We start from the raw sequence: 21,835 nt of genomic DNA, 5'->3' as shown, positions 1-21,835 counted from the left end.
GTATGTGTGCATACATATAGAGAGAGAGGGAGGGAGAGTTCGTGTTTATTTATTACATTAAAATATATTTTCGGTGATCAAAAGTGTTAGCTTAGATGCTGAATTTATGGAATTCAGAATTATAACTAATTCCAGAGTAGAGTGAACGCTTTTACGTTTCCTTTTACTATACTTTAGAACGCTACAAAAATAAATTAAAAATTACGACCCAACTAAGCGTCAGGGTGAGATTCTGATCTCAGCTACCCCAGTGAAAACCTGGAGCGCTCCTGGGAAGTCAATGGAGCTACTCCGGAAATACACCGATATAACTGAGTAGAACTGGGCCTTCAGAAGTTCCCCTGCAAAATGCAATGATATGCCATTTTGATTACTTTCTTTCTTAGCATAGAAACATAAACCTTCCACTTTTATTAGGAAAATGTATACAGTATCATCCGATTGATGCACCAGTGGATGTTTGTTCTCTCCTACCTCCCTCCGCCCCCGCTTCCCCATCAATAGACACCCTCTCCTGCAGTTATTATTCAGGCAAAACTCCCAATCACATCAATGGGGCTGCAAAATATCAACCTAAGCGCCCAGTGCAACAAGATGCTGAGCTCGCTTAACTCCCTTCTAGCAGAGTGGGGGTTGAGGGAGCCCAGCACGTCTCAGGCGATGCTTAGAGCTTTGCACAGTCTGGATCTGTGCTTCCGAACACATGGATTGCAACCGCACTATCATTGTACCAGCGCCCCTTAATAATTCCGTCTGAACACATTATAAATGAACGTCTTTGATACTTTGCAATAACAGGTTCTTCCTTTCGGCCTGGTCTCCCAATCATTTGCAAAAAAACCCGCTTTCACTTAATTTCTTATATAGTTATTTTTTTTAAAAAAAGAAGTCAATATCAGACGTTGTAATTGAAATACTGAATGTTTTTATTCTCAATGATTTTCTTAGCAGTCTAGAGAAATGTAGCTCAATATTTTATTACTGGGTGTGACGTAATAGTGGCTGACTTTTGAAGAGATACAAGTGATAGTAGTAAATATTAATTTTGTTGCTGGATTGTTGTGTGATTTAGCCTTATTCCAGTTCAAAAACACAAAAATTCACTCCCCTAATACGCTACAGGAACCTGCCAGCAAAACCAAAATAAAATCCGGCATGTTTCCTACACAAGTTTGCATTGGTAGAAAGTCAGCGGGTATTCTGAAATATTAAAAGGCATTAAGGGAAATCTCAGAGACACAAGAAGTTCCTGGAAAATAGACATTTCTGCCCTGTATACTTATCCAAGAATTGCGTTAAAGCCAGTCTCGTAGATCTAAGCTCCAGAAAGGCCTCTGTTTTGACCTATGAAGAGATAGATCCCTTTGAATTGCTGAACTGTAATTCTAGAAGTCTATAGTTAGCATGGTATACGGTACTTTTATTTGCCGTAAAGGTTTCCCAATCATTCTAATTAGGGTAGCAGACCACCTTAGGAGACGGGGGGAAGTTGTTGAAAAAATGTTTTTGTATATCACAAGTCTTGTCAACTAGCAAAGAGAGTCACGGGAATCAAAGGCTGATAAGCAGCTTCTTAACAGAAATTACGGTCTTCTAGACTGAGATTGGCTGGATATTGATTTTCACCACAGTTCAATCTATAATATATCTGGATAAATATAGATATGAAATCAAATATTCTATACATTATGTGTTCTGTTTCCCCCATTATGTATATATGTATGTGTGTGTCTCATCTGGACAGAAAGAGGTAAAATTTGTGAAATAAGGCCAGGTGACCAGCCCTTGTTTCACTGGAGCTGTCTAGCTACAAAGACGAGTTGGAAACGCCAGGTGGCGCCCTTGATCTACTAATCCTGGAGATGGCTATTCATGAGCTGTCAAAAGTCAAGGTCACAAATTGTCTTTTTTCGTCAAGGTCAAGGTTTAAGGCCTTCCTAGTCCTGTCACTTCAACAAATACCAAAACCTTCCCGCGTAGACATATTCAGTCCTAGCAATAAACCTTAAATACTGCAACCTCTGCATTTGTGGGTCTTCTAACAACTGTTTTTCATTTTCTAGCAGGGACCCCGGCACTACACTGATACCATTTTTTTCCCATTCAAAATACCTGACTCTTTAACCTTACTGAAACATTTATACTTTAGTAAAGCTAGTTATCAAGCTTCCCCTCCCCCAGCTAAATAATTTATAGGAAAAAATAGGAACCAGTTAAGTAATTGAAGAGAACGTTCTTACAAGACAGATACGTTATTTTCCACGAAATGCACGTAAATATGGAAAAATAAAGAGTATATCAGGTTTTGTTACAGTGACTATTTTATTAACAGTATTAATACTATTATATCTATCTACACGTTTTGGATTTTCATTTTCAGTAGAAATATAAAAAATAAGGGTGCACAAATACATTTTCACAGTGCGCTGATTTTTTTTTTATTTACAAGATAGCATTTTATAGTGATAAAAACAAAAATAATGTGCTGGTTGAAATAACTGTTTGGATTAAAAAGGTGCTGTAAAATGAATCCCTAAACTTCCTAACGCGGCCTCATAACAGACAATAAACACGGAAAATGACTAATTACTTATGGACCAAAATATAGAAAATTGAAACCAAAATATTTTTGGAAACACAAAATGTATTTTCAGTTTGAAGTTCTTCGAGATTTTTTTTTCCAGTAGGGCTTTTTATTACAACGAAATGCCAACGTTCACGTATATATATATCCACCCAAGAGTCAAACGTTTTGTTAATTAACTGGGATTTACATATTTAATCATTTTTGAAGCCCATTTGATCTTTAATATATGTAGAGTTCTTTTAGAAAATATCTGTCGTACTGTCTGCAGGAAATAGTTCGGATGCCAAAAAAATCAGCTATTGAAAAATAAGTCAAAGAAATCTATTTCCAAACAACTGTTGGCCTTTCTCTCCCCAATAGTTTGCATTGTTTTTCATTTGCTACCAAGATGAATCCTCCACACAGTTTCCATCATTACTGATGCCTCTGAAATTCTTATTCAGTACCTTTTTTTCCTACTTAAAATGCATTTCTTAAATATACAGTAATTGTATATTTTTCATTATGGTTTACCTGAGCAGTAAGTCAGCATGCAGTTTGGATTGCAATGGAAGAAAAAGTAGGTTTACATCGACCTTCTTATTTGAACCAGCTTTCGGATTATAACCATTAATAGTGTTCTAGAATACTAAGGTCACAGAAATACTTACAAGATTTTCAGTAAAATGTGTTTCTTAACTGAAACTGAGTATTTGAGAGCTGGGAATTTGGGCTCTAGAGTTTATCATTTAAACTGTCTGGTCTGGATTTCAGGAGAACAGTTAGTCTTAACCATTTCCTACAATAATGTTTTTTTTAAAATGCTATAATTCCAAAGATACAGATCTCTTGTTATGAAATAAAAGGTTCATTGTCTTTTTTAATTATTATTATTTATTTTAATCTGGACAAAAATAGTTCTGAAACCTTTGAGCTGCTTCTTCTCCACTTTAATCCATTAACTGGTAGTCTTCAATTTGTTGATAACTTTTTTCTCTTTGACCCTCCTGTTTTGGAACCAGATTGTGACCTGTCTCTCTGACAGATTTGTAGTTGCTGATATCCGTCTTCGTTTGTCCTTGGTAATGAATTTATTTGTAGCATATTCCCTTTCGAGTTCTTTTAATTGAACCTTTGTATAAGGCACTCGTTTCTTTCTCCCACGTCTGTACGAGCTCCCGTCTGAGGGATGCGATACGACGTCTGTAACAGAAAAACCATGTTATGTAGGCATTATACAATTATTACTGATTAGGACATCGTCAAATTGCACGGAGGTTAAAGCTACAGCGAACTGTTACTCTACCCTGCCCAGGCTAACGTTGGCCCCCTAAACCACCGTTCATAGTACGGAATATTTTTTCCTATATTAAACAGCACTGAGCTGCAAAAGGCTTGATTCTGTCACACACACACACACAAAATGTCCTGAAGGGACTTTAGGAAAAATTATCCCCTGTTGCAATAATTTATGAAGTGTGCAAGCTGCGCTATTTATGGAAAACTCTTCTTCAGCGTGAACACGCAGTACCTTTTAGCAGGCTATGTCCTTGGTTAGTGCAATTCATGATTTCAAGCAGGCGTATCTTGAAGTCACTCGTGTGCTTTCCTGGAGCAAAGCTACTCCTGATCATCCTAACATCCCCCCAGAGCTAGTGTGTGTGTGTGTGTGTGTGTGTTGGAGGGGGGAGAAGGTGCAGAGGGGGCCGCTTTGAAGGCTGGCTGGAATGGTGGAATAACTATATCACAGCAAGCAGAAGCGAAAAGCAGCAGCAGCAGCAGCGCCAAGAAGAGCGGGGCACAAGACTACTGCGAAGAGGGGCGAGAATCAGAGACGGAAGGGAGACAGGAGCCATGCAGGTGCATTACCCGGCAGAGTGGATTTCCAGAGGTGGGGCGGCTGGGCTTGCTCTTTGGGGCAGTACACTTGCCCGTTCCACCCATTGGTGATTGCCCAAGGCTGGTAACTCTCCATGGGGAGTAAGGGATCATGCCTGGGCTCCCCTGGCCCTCCAATGGTGGGCACCACCGGCATGTCCAGATAGCTCGGCACGGGTTGGTAGGGGCCGGCGGCGTAGCCCGGGTAAAAAGCGAATTCCTTGGCCCGCGACGTGAACTCTTCGCCCGGCACCGACGTGTCCATGTATTTGTCCGCAAAGGTGGAGCCGGGCTGGGCGCAGGACTTGATGGCGTTGTGGTGGGTCATGCGGCAGGGGTAGTAGCCGCTGCCGAAGTAGCCGTAGGGCAGGGCGGCCCCGGAGGAGCTCTGCACCGCCGCCGAGCAGGGGCTGCACTGCTTGACAGCTGGCTCGGCCATGCCGGAGGCCGGCGCTTCGCTGGACGTGTAGGCGGCCGGGCTGGGGGCGGCCAGGGATGCGGGGTGAGCCATCAGATTCCGGCACTGGTTGGCCGCCGCCGCCGCCGCCGCCAAGTTGCTGCCTGCGTGAAAACCTTCCATGTTCTTGTTAATCTCCTCCAGGCTGTTGTCGTAGAGGAACATGACGGGCTCGATCCAGCGGGGATGGAGGAGCACGGAGGCTGTCATAGCCCGATCAGCATTGAGACCAGTGGCTCTTTTTTAAAAGCCCCAAAGACTGAAAAAAGAGATACTAAATCTCCGAGACTTGACCAGAGCTGACGCGCCCGTGTCGCGCCAAGCCCCAGCCCATTGGCCCGCCGGGCCTCACGTGATATGCAAAGCAGCTGATAAACATCTGAGGAATAAAATGCAGATAATTAAATAATGTCATAAGCCGGCCGGGGCTGGAATTCCAGCGGCGGACGGCACAGACCCGGGGCTGCCCCTTCCCACTCCCAAGGGTGCATGATAAGGGGGGAATAAAAGGTTTGCAAAGAAGAACAGGTATTTTTCCCCCAAGGCGTGATCCCCCCCCCCACCCCCTCCGCCCCAGCACATTCTGTGAAATAATTCCAGCATGATCTCCATGCTATTTTCAATAGCACTGAAATTCAAAACCCTCCGCATTTCATCTGTTATTTGCCGATCAAACCGTGGGGTTTTTGTGGGGGCTTTTTAAGCTTTCATTCCCACACCTTAAATCCCTACAGGTGTGATCTAACGTGACTGCCACATAACCCGGGTTTCTAAATCTGTAAAAAAAGAAAATGTTTTAAGGGCCACACACCCCTTTGCCTCCTGTCCGTCTAAACTCATCAATGCTGTTTTTATGATTATTTATTATTGTTATTCATTTCGATTTTCTTTTCCGGAAAAAAGAAAAGCATCAGAAGTAGGATTAGCTAAATGGATCAAGAAATACAGATTTGCCATCCTGGGTTTTGGGCGAGAAGGGGTTAACCAGATCTTACTACACTAAGTATATTATTAGTTATTGTAATAATAAAACCTGGGGCCTACATTCTACCCGAATCTCCTCTGACAGTGAGATGTTACCGAAGATTATGTATTGTGCATTACCGTCCACAGTCCTCTTTATGTTGGAAAAAAGTTGCTACGCTAAAACTTCTTTTTTTGTCGTACCAAGGTTAAAAGCAAGTCATGTTTAGAAAAGGGATTGCGCTTTCTTTTGAATGAGAAACACGTTCATTTCTAAAAACCAGTGGCACATTTCCATATACATTGTTACTGCTAGCACTTAATTTTTGTACTGTATTAAAATACGCACATAACTGTACGGTAATGTTAATATGTAAATCATTTCACTCGTTCATTGGGTGACTGAACTATAAATATACAGTTGAATTAAATATAATGCAGTAATTTCAAAATAATATGTCTCGAATTTACTTATATGGGCAAAAATCACAAAGACAGTCATACACTGAAAACTAATTTCTAGCTGCATGTTTCCTTATTGTGTGTCTGACAGCGCGATCTATTCTTAGCTATTGTGCTAACCACTGACGGTGCAGCATTGTTTGCAGTGTATTGCTACAAGCCTAGGGTTATAAGATATGCATTGTTTTGGGGCTGCCTTGAACAATGCAAAGAACACATTTGCTAGCTGGTTTAACTATCACTTCGGTGATTATCTGTTTTCAAAGACAAACACAGAGCGGTATGTATGGAAGTATTGGGTGCATGGAACGGGATGGAATACATGTGACTGTTATCGTTTGTCTGGTTATTTAACAATATTTAAGCGATTTCTCTCAATTGTCGCCAATAAATAGTTCCCATTTTACTTAGCGTGATCTTTTCCGCATTCCTTTTGATGACCAAATGCAAATATTTATCCCCAGCATTTTTTCCTTTCTTTCAGGCTACAGCTTTGGAACCTGTGGGGTCCCAAAAAAAGTTGCTTAGCTAGCATTATTTCTGTAGATTTGTTGCCCCGGATTTCTTTCTTTCATTCTTAAAAACGCATTGCAATAGAGAAAAATAATAAACCCAGCTATATGGGCAGTGCTGTTTTACATACGGGTTAGACACGGCTAGAGGCCAAGGTCAAGTTGAAAGTTGTAGTCTCGCCAATGTGAGAACTGTCATTCAAAACTTGAAGACCCTGTCTGATTTGTTAAAAAGGAGCAGCCATGAGAACACTAATTTCCCGAGCTATCCTCTGACTTCCCCACCCCTTCTTCTTTCGTTCAGCTTTAAAGCTTTTTCCGCCTATCTGCCTATAGTTTTCAAGTCTTTTTCTACAGTGAAGCCATTTGAAACTGTAGCTTTCTTTGAGACACGGTGCAAACTGTACGAGAGGGGTGGGGGTATCCGGTATGCTGTTTTTGTTTACCCACTTGGCTTTGTTCCAATTCTTTGTGCAAAGGGGGAAAAAGAGATTAGATACAAATGATCACACACACACACACAAATTGTAGGTTGAAAATGGGGGCATGCATATCACTGCGATAAGCCCAGTGATATAATTGTATCCATCTCTTATTTGCAATGACGTGGATGAAACTCATATTGAATAGTACCTTTTGTTCCTCAAAATACTCAAAATAGCATCTTAATTGCATATGCTTAATCAAAAAATACTCACGGGCTAAAAAGAACTTTTATGTTTGTTCTGGTTACCTAATAGTTTTTGCTAGGACTCAAGTTTAACTAGGCATTGACACTGAGAAAGGAGAAAGATGTCAGCAATTTCCAGCTAATTTTTTAAATAACTTGCATTCTCATCCTTTAGCAACAGAACTCTGTATGTTTGAATGAGTACCTACAACTAAACAGGAAAACTAACTGTGCAGTTCGAAGGCTATCAGCTATCGAGCAGAACAAATGGTATTCGAAGATAGTGGACTTTGTAACGAACACTGGTTATAATAACATGTTTTAATTTATTTCCAGCCCTGTATATAAACTATTCTCTAACGCTAACTGAACACTCTTGGATGTCCCGGTACAACGTGTTTGGCTATATTAACTAATTCCATCAGAAATTATTAAATTACTTTACTCAGTTGATTGAATTTGACCATCCTCTACAACACTCAGTACTGGAAACATAATTTGATCATTTAAATGCACCTACATATTCAACGGAAAGATTAGTCAAAAGCTTCTACTAACTATTTGTCCCTTTAGCATCAGGCAAGGTCAGAAAGATACTAACAAGTGATAAAGCATCAGTATTTTCCTCAAATTTGATGGCGAACTTCCACAGTGCTGTATAATTTTGGAAAGAAATATATCTGGTAATCAGTTTCCTCTAAAAGGATTTATTAATTCCATTGGGGGCATAAGTATGAACACTATATTCACTATTTTATACTTTTATAATGCACTGAACATTTGCAATTCCATACAGTTTATCATTGCTCAGAAATTGTATTCAGAGTGAATGGATGCACTGCCTCATCTCTGTAGGCAACAATATTCTATTTCAGCTGTGTCGAATACGCATTGGTCTTCTCTCAGTTACACCGAGGTAAATCGGGATTAACTCCACTAACTCACAGATGTAAATCGAAGCAGAATTTGGCCTTTATAACTAGACCGGGCAAGTTAGGCAGGCAAAACTTTCACTGAAGCCAATGAGTTTTCCCTGAGTAAAGACTACAGGATTTTGACTTTAAATCAAATTTATTAATAAACTGTAAATACCCTACTATGATGGAAACATGGTTACTTTTTAAAATTCTCATAGCTTCTCTTGAAGTCACACACAGTGCTTTCAATTAAATGTCATGTTTTGCAAAGACGAATGTATAGCCACAAAATTCCTAGAAACCTAATGGAAAAGGGCTTCTTTAGAAGAGTTCCTTTGTGTGATAACACACACACACACACACACATCCATAGTGCCTCAGGTACGGCCACTTACAAATACTTTTTTATCTCTTATAACATAATAAAATCGTAAGAATCGCTCCATAAATAATATGAAACTATGCGTATTAAACGGAAATCCAATCTTTCCACCCTTTTAATAGAGTTAATTAATAATCTAAAGGGAAAACGTGTGGGCGTTAACCCAAAATATAGGTTAATGGCAGTTAAATCTTTCTAAACAAGCTAAAGAACTTTGTGGGTGTAGAATGATGTTAGTAAGTAATAATAGTCTCAGTCTTTAAGAACCCAGAAGTCTTGGAAGATACAAGAGTAAATGATAGTAGGAGCAGATCTTTAATCGAATTTGATGTTCATGAGCAAATGAAATTTACCTGCCATAACATTAATTTGGAGGAGAGCTGTCAACGCTGGCTTCTTCCATAATTTCTTCGCATCGAGTATTAAGATAAACATTGCTCAGCTCGTTTTAAAGACACTTTGTATTGCAGGATATTCATGTGTTTCTAATGTAACTAAGCAGCTTTACGAGCAGCATTTGCAGGACATCTTAACTCTCTCCCTCCCACAGCGTGCTGGGGGGTTCTAAGATAATTGGAAAATAATAAGAATTATTAAAAGAACATGCAAAGGAGGGAATAAAAATGCCTGAAAATGTGTTAAGACATTAATAAATATAGGTACATTTCTCTTCAGTATGAAGACGGTAAAATCCCTAGGAACACATTAAATATTTGTGTAGATATATCAGTCCATTCATGTTTAGAATTACTATCTCAGATAAATAAGGTGTAGTCAAAACTAGTGTAACCGTTTTCTTTCATCCACAATGTCGGGCATTATTTCGTGTCTCATATTTATTAACACAGGGGATCAGAATTATCATCTTTCTCTGTTTTTCTTTTCTATCCCAATCCGAGGAATATAAGAAACCATGCCGGAAATACTATTTAAAGTGAGGCTGGGGGTGACCCAACAGTTTTTATGTAAACACCATGTTCCTAATTGACACTTTCTCATTTTTCTGTAATTTTTTCATGCACGTAGCTCCAAAGAGATACGGATTCTTTCTTGTTTATATTCGGTGGATTAAACCAACAGAAGTCTTCGGATAGTGATGGAAAACATTCTATTAAACTGCAGTGTAGATACACTGATAAACAGACATGCCCGTTTGAAAGCTCTCCGTAAGCAGTCGTTTGGACTGATGGTATGCAATGATAACGTCCCACCTACAATTTCAATTAATTTTGCTTTGCCAAACAAACTAAAACAGATGCCGCCACAACCTGTTCAACCCGTTTCCCCAGAGAAAACAATGACTTTTTCTTTTCTTTTCTTTTTTTTTTTTTTTTTTGTTTTTTTTTTGTTTTTTGGTAGTAAATCATGAAAAAGATGCCAGAGTGTGTGGTGTGGAAGTGGAAAGTAGTTTTAGCAGGTCAATTACATCTTTCTGTTAAAAAGTTCCACTATGAACAAGTATTAACAGTAGATAGAAATATGATAATCAAGGGCGAATCTCTTCTAACATGGTTGTGATATCCACTGACGTTCATAATCTAACATTTGGGGTTTAAGTTACTTTATATCTTATCTACTAACTGGCCACATTATTGAAAAACTAAGTAAAACTAAGGTATACTCAGCTCCAGTTGCGTATACTTTCCACTTCTGCTGGGAGTTTGTATTAATTGCTACCACATGATTACATACCACGTTGTTACCGATTACAATTAAACTTATCCCTCAACCTTTCTCCTAAGTAGTTCTTCCTGAGTTGCAGGCCCATTGTGCCATTTATTTCTACCAAAAAGAGCAAGAAGAGGAGTTTGAATATAATGACTTTCAGAGCGCAGGAGAAATATTTTTCACACAGCTTTTATCGCTATAACATTCCTTTAATAACGTGTCATAACGTCCTATAAGGATTGATCAGTAACTAGAATGGACTTTCCTGTCTGCTGCAGTTTCTTTACTTTTTGGAGCTAATTCTGAAACCAGATCTTCACCTATAAAAACAGTGAGATAATTAGATGCAAAAAGGGTTGTACACAGCATCAAGAGGGGGAAAAGAGAAAATCATACATGACGTCCTCCCACAAAGCTAGAGACACGAGCTACCTGTTATATTAGTCGAGCTCTTATTTTGCGATAAACATGATGAATCCAGTTAAACCTATAAGTTTTACTCAAGGTTGTGGAACTGGCAGGAGAGTCCCAGCCCTTCTGTTTTGTGGTCAGAGGAGTACATTATCGAGTAATAATCCCATCATGTAAATCTGCCCTCAAACAATCAGAGCTTATATTTAACCTTCGATATGGTGGACTCGGGTACTGTGTACAATTCATTTCCCAGTCAAGATGATGCTTAATTTATGGTCCTTATAACCATAGGCCATTGTATGTCACAATGAATATAGAGCTGATAATATTTAATTATCTTGACTAGCTCCTAAATGTCATGTGTCTGAAATAAACACCGATGGCTCGATCCTTCTCCCGGTTTAGTCAATGGGAATTTTGCCATGTATTTCAATGGGAGCTGGAACAGGCCCCATAGAGCCCATTGTGCTCTCAGACGCACTCGGTTCAAGACTGATTGAAATCAATGGGCTAAAATCGTGAATTTATTATGCTGTCAGAACTGCTATTGAAATCAGCAGAGCGCAGGATTTGACCCACTGCCCTCAGTGGCTACTACATTTCAGCAATGAGAATTGCTTGTAAATACACCTGTACCGTATTAAGGTGCACTGGATTTTCTGCGCACGCGTGTCTATTACATGTCGCTTGGTGAGTCCAAGTTTAACAGGGATATTTTGTCTTACCTTCAGGTGTCAGAAACCGGGTGTCTTCAAAGACTCTTTCCAGCTCTGCGGTTTGCTGTTGACTGTATGGAGGTCTCTTTTTCCTTTGTCCAGTTTGTCGCTTTTCCTAAGCGGCCAGGTCGAATGAAAACCTAGCATTGCAATAAAAACTTCTGATATTCGTTTTTATTGGTATTTAGTATGAACTGGCATTCAACAGAGTTTTAATATTATTAATTTTATGGGTTTGGAAAGTACACACAGATGTACAAAATATGGATCGACAAAAAGAGCCCTTCTCCCTCCAAAGAAGAGGAGTATTTAACATCAAATTGACATTAAATGTGTTACTTATATAACCTTCGGTAGTTGTTCTTTACTGCAGGCCATTTCCTCCTCTTATTTTCATTTTGACTCATTAAATATGTTTATTTTTCAGCAAAGAGACTTTATTCAAGTCTGGTGTTTAATGAGAAACTATAGGAGGATCTGCATAAGGAGACACTGCTATAATCGGAATTTAAATAGTTACATTAACCGTATATTTCTAATCTGTGAGCTGCTGGTGTAATATTACGCTGCAGGTGAACATGATCCTATAAAAATAACGAGAGGAGACGGTTTCAAAAGTGCTGTTACCTTGTCTGCACAATCCTATTCTCATTACTGAGACAACTAGGTTACAGAAATAAATTGAAATCCTCTTACAGATATTTTGAGTGTCCTCGTTTATTTTTAGGAATGTTTCAAATTATTAATTATATATCAATCATTTCCCAGCATAAAATTAAATTAGACCACGATATTAATGCATACAATATAATTATATTATATTTACTAAATATACACATATTTACTATATTTGATCCATATACAACTCATATAGCAAGAACAGGCCCTAATTAAATTTATTATAACGTATTCTACACTTTACGTTAATACTTTATGTGTCAGCAGCACAGGTATGATCTGTTTAAATGCAGGCACTAATGTCTTTATGTTCATAGTGTAATGAAATATTAAATAAATGTCCTAAAGTTTAAATATATTTACTGTGAACGTAGGATAACACAAATCAAGTTCACAGTATTTAATACCATGCATTTCTGAAGGAATAATTTAATCTTTTTTAAATCGTATTTTTTCATAGCGTATTGTATTTTACGTCTTCTTTTTTAGATGAGAAATTATATATCTGTCTTGGTGGCTATTAAATTAAAATCCTGCTCTAAATATACAACCGTTTTAGTTTTGTGAGAGGTTATTTACTCTGTGTTTTGCAGAAGATGAATGAAAGTAGCTTTTTAGGCTACATTTGAGACTCCTAAGTGTTTGTCAATAAACCCAGTAATACAGTCCGCACTTAACTAACAAGCAAATTATAATATCAGGCAACTTCTATTTTATTCCCTCCTCTTATATATTATTCACTGCTTGACTTGTCTTAACTTAGTTTGTATGCACTTTGCGGGAGGGACCTTGTCTACTTATGTCTTTGCACACACAGGGACCAATCCAGATTGTCGTCTTTAAGTGCTATCGTCATATAATTAAATAACAATGTATTATGTTGTATTCTGTGTTAGTATATTTGCACTGTACAGAATGCTAAGCATAAAGGCGGGGGCACACACACAGCAGGCCCGATCCTACGCCAACTAAATCAAATGCAAAACTCCCATTGACTTCAGCAGGAGGATGAGTCACAATTGTAAATGGCCTTAGGCCAGCAAAAGTAGTAATTGCTCGTGTTGATTTGGAACACAAGAATCTGTCTATGCAGCACAAGAGATACCAGACCAGAGAGTCTCACCAGGTGCTGAGAATGGAGATGGGGATATAAGCTAAGGTACGCATATTAGGAGGAAAATTCAGATTGGCCTATTAGTTTTAAGTGTCCAAAGTAGTATTTGGCATGATAGTGGGACAGAGAAAGGGGGTGTTTTTATGTCAGCATTTCATGCACTCTTCATAATAACCCCATACCCCATGAAAAATAATGAGAGGCTACCCAATAAGGGTTAATCTGCAGTTAAATGCACTCAGTAATTCTTTAGTACAGATACTTGAAGGTAGAGAATTCCACAATCACCATGCACATAACTAAAGGCTCCCTTCCTGCAGATTTAACTGCGGCTGTGTTAGTAGCTGAATATCCGCCACTTATTTCTTACTGTGAAGTAGCTACTTGGTGCCTGCTCGTAATTACCTGCTTTCATCCACTTTAAAAAAGCCATATTTCTTTGAAATTTCTGGTGTAGAATGTGGTGTTATGTCAGGTCATATGTCATCGCCTGGTGCAAGGGTAATTTGATGTAACCTAAAATAACGACTCATGTGTCACACTACATGAGAAATGTAAAGGCTGATCTGCCTTTGCAAAGAGTAAGATTTTAATTGTCGTTGGAAGCTAGCTGTTCATACTATTCTCAGGGCAGCCAATACCCAATCTTGTACATGCACTATAAATGAAAAGTTCAACAGGTCTGCCGATGTCAAGTATGAAACCTCTTTGGACTGAGATAATATGGTTATAATATTCCATTGACCCCGGAGCACTCCTTATCAGCCATAAGCAAATCAACCATTTGAAAAAATAAAACTGGATACTTTGTCATGGGAAGGCAGCACACACCAAAAGCACTAGGAACGCATAACCTGATGCCAGTATCTATCAACAGCCCACTGCCGAGCTGAGAAGACCGCAGTCTATACAATTAAACTTCAGGAAGTTTTACTAAAAAAAGGAATAATCTGCGCAGGAGGTGTTGGAGGAATAAACTGGTATGTCCATATCATTTTGGATGAAGGGGATCTAACTCTGTAAATGCATGGTCAATGAAAGAAAGCTGACTTCGTTGCCCAATTAATTTTAGATGGCGGGGGAAAGATATTGCCCTAGCTACCCTCGATTTTTCTAAAAGGGAGGTCAGAAGTTTGTCTTGAAATTATGTGGCTGCCCTGCCACTCAGCAGTCATTACTTACTTAATCTTTTGTCGATCCTTGGTCTTCTGTGGAATGACTCAAGAGTCATAAGGGAAGAAAAACTGTATCTGACACATTCGTTGGGAAAGGGACACCAAATAAATTCCAACTTGTGAGCGTCATGATATGTGGGAGGTGGGGGGCGTTAAAAAATGGAAGCAAGATCAGGCCATTAAGGAGTATGCAACTAAGAGGAGGAGCATAGATAAGATGAACGTCTCTACGTATAAGGCATGAACTCATATACTTCAATAGCAAAGTCAATCATCAAGGTTGTTGTTTCAATTTGATTGGAAACATCAAAGGCTGCTGCTATATGTATAGTAAATAGATGCATATCCAGCTCAGAAATCTTAATCACATATACAAAAATCGCATTATTAAAAAAAAAGTCATTAAGGACTTCCTAAAAAAATCTGTGCATAGAAAATATTAAAAGACTTGAGGACAAGCAACGCTGTTGCTGGAACCTCCCTATTTGACAGAAGAATTGAGAATTTTCTCAAGGAACAAAAGAGTAATTAGTTATGTCCAAATTTTTCAGAACTGGGTGCTTAAAATTAGACTCTTAATTCGTTATGCAGGCATCTAAATATAAAATGATCTGATTTCCTTGATGTGGATCATCCTTAAATCCCACTGAAGTCATTGGGAACTGCAGTTACTCCGCATTTTTAAAAAGCAGGTGTTTTTTATTTGGGTGCTTATATAGGTTTGGAAGCCTAATTTTTGGCACCCAGGTTTGAAAATGCTGGCCCCGGTCAAACCAATTGTTAAACCGAACAGCAGAAGAAAGGTTCTGCAAAAGAGGTTGAAGATAGGGCCACTGAGAAGACAAATGGCCTAGCTGATCACAGAGGCCTGTGCGTGGTTTCGGACCACCGCTTCGGCATCCTCCGCTACCATGGGCAGATGAAGGCTGCTCGCTGCAGTTCTGTTGCAGCTGAGATACATTATGAGCTGCTAAGTAAGAAGGTTAACTCAATGGGAGTGAAAAACGCGTGAATGGACATGAATTCAATAGGGAGTGGAAAACAAGCACATTTCCTCTGCGCACCCAGACTGGAAAATAAACCACCAAGCAAAATGGCCAATTCTAGTCACACCAGCTCTCATTTGAGCCAGGAAAATTCCTTTGTGTCTAGGAACAGAACACGTGTCCCATGTTTGTTGCCCGAGATGCCATAAGTCACAAGACGAACACCAACTCAGGTGGCAGTGTGTATTCCACAGCTTAGGGGCAGGCCACCCCCTCATCTTTCTTCAGCTCACGCGATAAACGAGAACCACTCGTTTTTTCTGTGCCCATGAAATGGAGATATCTGAATAGCCTGGCATGGACGGAAAAGTTCATGTAAAGTGTCACGAGGGTCGTTCGGAAAACTCCCGAACACATCTGCCAGCTAGTGAAGACAAAATATGAAACACGAAATGAGCAAACAGGTTCTCGCAACACAAAGCCAGCGGATGCCAGCAACCCACGTCGATCCAGTTCTTTGCATGCGCCTGCATGTGAGTGTTACTTCGCTAAACATGGTGACGCGCTGCGGACATTTATTACAAACACATAACGGATATTTGCAAATGTAAACGCGGATCTAGAGCTCGGGGGAAATGGTTCCTCCCTGGATTCAGAACACCCGCAGTAAACTCAGGGCTACAATAGGAAGAGTGGCAAACTTGCTCCTGGGAGCCGGGGTCGCCATTGTCCGCTTGTCTTGACCAGGGGGTTGGGTCGGTCTTGACAGCTCCAGAGGGGGGCTGTGCCGCTTTCGACCGGCACCCGAGCCTTCCAATCGGGGAAAAGTGGGGGAAGAAGTCCAGGGGGCAAGCTGGGCTCCCTCCCCCCCGCCCGCGGATGGCAAGAACGGCGACCTCCCAGAGACTCCACTTCCTAGGGTGGAGGTATTACGGAAAATCCTAAATCATCAGAATGGAAAGGAAATGGCCCGGAAACGTGTGAGGAGGAGAAGGAAGGGATGGAAGCTGTGCATCCGAAATTCCTGGGAACGATCGTTGCTGTCTGACCAGTCAATCGGAGCTGCAATTGCAAGACATCCCCACTAGATGTCTTACCAGTTAATGATAATTGAATAGCAAGAGTTTCCAGAAAAAGTCCGGTTCTCCGGACTCTTTGAAGCCTCCCATGCCATTTTGAAAGTAAACTTTCTCTTTTATTTTACCCCTTTTCCTTCCTTAAAGAGAATTCTGCAGTGAGACTCAGACCAGACTAAACTACGGACTTCTCCGCAGACAGGCTTTGGTGTAAGGCTCATTCATGCAATTGGAATCCTTTTGATTAACTTTGATATGTTTAAATAACATAGCGAAGCTGTGCCCACACCTCGGATTAAATTTTAACCGTCTGAAGTCAAGGACGCGAGGGTGGTAAATGAGTTTACTTTGACATTTCTCCTTTAGAGCAATATGCGGTACAAAGTTCATTCCAGAGAGACATACTGAGCTCTTAAATCTTTAAAGGCGCAACAGAGGTTATGTGTACAGGCTGTTGCTACCTTAAAGCAGAAAGGGTCTCTAGAAGTGGATTCTATTCTTGCTAATTATGTCACATATATACAGGCACCCAATCTAGTTGTGATTGCTTTGCTCGCTGCTAAACTCGCTCTCTCTTTCGATACACACACACAAGACACTAAAATATGAGCGTGTGTAATGATAGAGATTGATATATAAATATAAACATTATATTGGTATATAGATATGTATATAAACATGTTTAAAATACAAACAAAAATCGAAGCTTTTCCTTTTAACCAAACGAATGATTTTAAGTTATTTGAAAAGTTAATCTCAAATTAGTTCATTTAAATTCCTTCATTTAAAAATTGTATTTATGTATTTCTATTCGACACCGAAGAATTCTCTCTTGTCAACAAAACAAGAGTTCTGTGGCACCTTAAAGACTAACAAATGTATTTGGGCAGAAACTTTCGTGGGCAGAAACCCACTTCGTCAGATTCAAGTCTGAACGCAGACCAACACGGCTACCCCTCTGGAACTGTCTCTCATCAATGTGTTTGTGATGGCATATAAACTGAGATCACAAAATATGTTAATTAATATGTTAATATGTTAATTAATAATGAGCAAAACTAAAAAAAATAATGTATGCATATTAAAGAGAAACCTGGTACAATTTACTGTCACCTGCTTTTAAGTTAGACATTGTCTGGTTAACACTTACAAGGGAATGAAATCTGTGGATTGTTTTATTACCAATCAGTTTTGTGTTCGTTTTACCGTGGGTCACAGAAAAGCTTCGTCTTGAATTTTTCTGATCGATTTTGGCGCCTAGGGAGCAAAGCCAGTATTCTCGCATGAAGTTTTAGGTACTGGGGTTAAGCACAAGCGTAGAAAAGGCCTAACTATCTCAATTCCTAGCTTTCATTTTCTTTTCTCTCCTCCCCCAATCTGTCCCCACCTGGACTTTACATCCTCTCTGAAAAATATACAAACCTACCCGAAAAGCAACATTATACCCATTGTTAGAAATACTAGGCGCGGGCGGGGTTTGGTTTCGTTTGTTAGTTTTACAAAGCCAGACTAGAGATAGTCAGCTCCCAAGTTCATTTATTGCGTCTCAGACATCCTACAAGCAATGCTTTCCACAGAGGGGGAAAGGTCCCTTTCTAGGAAAGGGCTGTCGAATCCCATGCGTCTATTAGATACAATGACAAAATTCTCATTGATTTTAGTGCGTGGAATATCAAGCCCTTCTGAAGTCTGTGATGTAGTAGAAGAAAAACACTGTATTTATCATTCCTAGCATGAGAAGAAAAATATTTCGGATTGACTTTTCAAACGCATTACAACACACATTGATCTTATAAACAAAATGTCCAGGAAACAAATATAAAATAGCACATTTACAAAAATTACTATGCTACCGCCACTAATAAAGGGAGAATTTAAAGTAAAAACTTCCACCTCTTCACTTCCTCCCTGCCCATTTATTATGTATATTATTCATGGTATAATATATATAAGGAGTGCTGCTGTAATTTCTTATAGGAAATGTTTCTGAGTTAAAATATTGCTCATGATCGCTGTAACTGCACCCAGCAGACAGAGAGGGATAATTGATCCTGTGCATTTTCAAGCAAGTTTTCCTAAAATCGCAAACCCAGTTATTTTATTGTCCAAAGTGTCTGCCGTCTGTAATTATGAATCCAAGATGTTTAGTGTTTAAAAATACTCCAGTCGCTCCATACACAGACATGGCTTTTTACTTGTGAAACTTGCTTCTAAAAAATGAATCTGGAACTAATTAACTCGTCCTGTTGAGAACGTTATGTAGCTATACTGTAAACGTGTTCTTACGCCTTTACAAGACGCTATAGAAGACTTACTCAACAAATTGAGATTGTTATACAGCAGCGTTATTAATTCACATACAAGTTACATTTCATCTTTATGGATCTGGGTTCTGATTTCTTTAACAGTCTTGTGATTTTTCACCTATCCCTTATGGAATCTAGAGGAAAGAGAGAAACTTGAATGGTTGTATATGCAGGGTCTTATAGTTGTAGGAATGTCACACAGTAGGGTCAGACGGGAGCAAGTGGGAATGGGTGGAGGTTTTGAAAAGGAGCGAACTGAGAAAATATCATATGGAACAGAGCCAAAATACTTTTGCTGCAGAGAGAAATTTGTGCGTGTAGCACGGCTAATTATGGACCAAGTTATTAAGAGGGAAAACATCGGCGTCTCTCGTGGAAAAAACAAATAAGTAGGAGGCTTCATCATCGATTAGATGAGAAAGGGACCGGTCAAAATTGGGAATGGAAAGGGCTATACGTCTGGCTATGGAACTGGGGCGGGCGAGTGAAATCATCATTATACACTGCTCAGAGGAAAGATTGTTGCGCTGAACCTAAGGTAAACAAAAAGTTTTCGAGTCTGCTTCACTGTGCATGAGATGTATGACGATGCACAGCGAATGCTTGCAATGTGCAAATTGCAAACTCCTCACCAGTCGGTTACAGCTGGAGTAGCAGGGTACGTGGTGTGAGTGTTCTACCGAATTTCTGATCTCAGAAACAACCCTTCGTAGTGAGCCTCTGCTAGTCCATCCCTTACGTGGACGCCTCTACCGCTGACTGACTTCTGTCATTCACGGCCATGAATGTAGATCTCGCAGACAATTTGCTGTCTATGCGGAAATAAAGTAGACCACAATCAGCTGTATTCACTTCTTCCCACCAGTGTTACGCCTTCAGGATTTAATTGAGAGTTTTGTTCATTTAGAAATAACTAGCACTCACATACTCACACAAATGCTTAATTCACGATGAAGCTGGAATAAGTACCAGGATATGGGTTGCTCTATAAACTTGGATTTGTGCTGAGGACACAATCACGCAATTATTTATTTTTAAACCTTGATACTGCAAGTGCAGAGGCAACTCCCACTAAACAATTTCATCGCCTGTAGAGATCATTAGGAGCCGCTGAAGAATATTTACCAGTATTTGACATCTAGACGCCAAGATTGGAATTCCAAAACATAGGTAAAATGTGCGGAGAGAAATCTCACTTTGTGCTCCAGCACGTTATTTTCCTGTAAGAACGCTTTACTTTTAAAAAGAACAAATTCTAAAATATATGTATTAAAGACGTCCTTTTTGGAAGCTGGGGGGAAATAATTCAAGTGGTTTAATAGGCTTTTAAGCATGAGTAAAATCTAGGACAGTTTACACAAAAGTGAATGTATCTGCACATTTCTTTCCATACATCGCCAGAGAAAACAACTGCGTGCACACACACTCATCCCGCCCCAAAAAGCACTATTTAAATCTGGTTTTAAGCATTTCGGGCAACTTTCTGATATGGTTTGTTTTATAGTAAGGGAGCTGATTTGTTCCCTTGAGAAATTCGCTGGTGCCATCTTGTGATTATGCCACTGAAGTTATTGAGAGTGAAATATGAGGTGATAGTGCAATGATTAGAGCACCCTAAGAGATATCACGCTCCTGGCCTTAAAATTAAACATTTTTAGCATTGTGCAGAAAAACGAATAAACTGGTGTGCAGCTGCTGTAAGCTTTATGAAGAGGAAAATTGGGGGAAGGATTTGATGATTAACTTAAACGCTGTATTCTTTATTCACCACAAACTCCTGCTGATGTCTCACAGAAACCAGAATAGAAATAAGGTCAAATTTTGCCTTCAGAGACACTCGTGCAAATATTCTGAGAACAGCCTTTGATCCTATGACTGATCCACTCGGGAAGATGTATGTGTTTATGGATTGCAGTAAGGAATTGCACCCAAGAGGAATGGATCGGGCCTCTTGCAGGTGTATACATTTTTTTACACCTAGATGTGGAAGAATCTGAGGGTGAATCTGTTTGTTTGGGCTTTCTAAATTTCCAAGGATGTAAATCTGGAGTAGTGCCACTGACTTCAGAAAAATTCATTCGAATTTACACCGGTGTGATAGAGCATGATTTGGTTCCCCAGCTGAGGAGGTAAAGAGGACTTTGATGAAGAACTATCTAAAGAGGTATCTAGACTAGGTGTTGTGTTCAAAATAGCAGAAGAAGTTTTTTTACATATTATCATTTATCAAATAATCCACAACAAGAAAGAAAGAAAGAAAGAAAGAAAGAAAGAAAGAAACCATGTTCACCAAAACATGTGCATTGCTCATGTCTGCAGTGTGACAAACTAAATAAGTGGTAAATATAGAGCCTAATATGGTTAGGGGGTTTTGTTTGTTTGTTTTTAGTTTTGTTTTGGGGTTGTTTTTGTGTGTGTGTGTGTGTGTACCATGATTCCTTTACTTTATTTCAATAAAAGGGAGGCTCTGAGCTTTCTCTTACTGAAACCGGTGGAGTTTGCCAATGGTTTAAACCGGAGCCAGTTCGACCCTCTATATAAATATGTATTTCTACACTGGGTAGCTGATTTTCAAAATAATGCAATCTAGGCTCCTAGCGTTTCTCAACTTGTTTTCTCTAGAAAAACAATGACAGTGAAGAAATCAGTTATCAACTCCCCCCTGAAGTGTACCTACACTCTGGATTTTTGTTAGATTTGCAGATTCTTCCTGCTCGGATTCAAACTAATTAGAATCTTTATATGAGTCGCCTCCTATGTGCACCCGTGTAACACAGAGAAGAATCTGACTCCCAAGAACAGGAAACTGGGGAAAAATTTATTAAAGAAAGTGTGGGACATTGGACTAAAGACTATAGTGATTAAGGTAAGTATGATTATTTTAGTGTGCTGAGT

The 21,835-nt window shown here is 39.4% G+C and overlaps 1 protein-coding gene and 1 long non-coding RNA gene across 2 annotated transcripts; both read right to left on the bottom strand.

The window, feature by feature from the left end:
* Positions 1-3,215: 3,215 nt before the first annotated feature.
* Positions 3,216-9,287, bottom strand: HOXA13 (homeobox A13). The gene is made up of 3 exons (XM_067561646.1): positions 9,161-9,287; positions 4,436-5,160; positions 3,216-3,769 (listed from the first exon to the last, which is right to left on the bottom strand). Exons 2-3 carry the CDS (start codon positions 5,109-5,111, stop codon positions 3,525-3,527), a joined length of 921 nt encoding a protein of 306 aa, XP_067417747.1. The 5' UTR covers positions 5,112-5,160; positions 9,161-9,287; the 3' UTR covers positions 3,216-3,524.
* Positions 9,288-10,665: 1,378 nt separating this feature from the next.
* On the bottom strand, positions 10,666-14,712 carry LOC137162075 (uncharacterized). The gene is made up of 3 exons (XR_010922267.1): positions 14,580-14,712; positions 11,615-11,745; positions 10,666-10,795 (listed from the first exon to the last, which is right to left on the bottom strand). It is a non-coding gene; the product is annotated as an uncharacterized lncRNA (long non-coding RNA).
* Between the last annotated feature and the right edge of the window lie 7,123 nt (positions 14,713-21,835).

Source organism: Emydura macquarii, unplaced genomic scaffold, assembly GCF_026122565.2.
Source record: "Emydura macquarii macquarii isolate MOO-44397 ecotype Brisbane River unplaced genomic scaffold, CSIRO-AGI_Emac_v2 contig_2422, whole genome shotgun sequence".
NCBI lineage: Eukaryota > Metazoa > Chordata > Testudines > Chelidae > Emydura > Emydura macquarii.
Note: the sequence above shows the minus strand (reverse complement) of the source record. Positions and strands in the feature narration are given on the sequence as shown.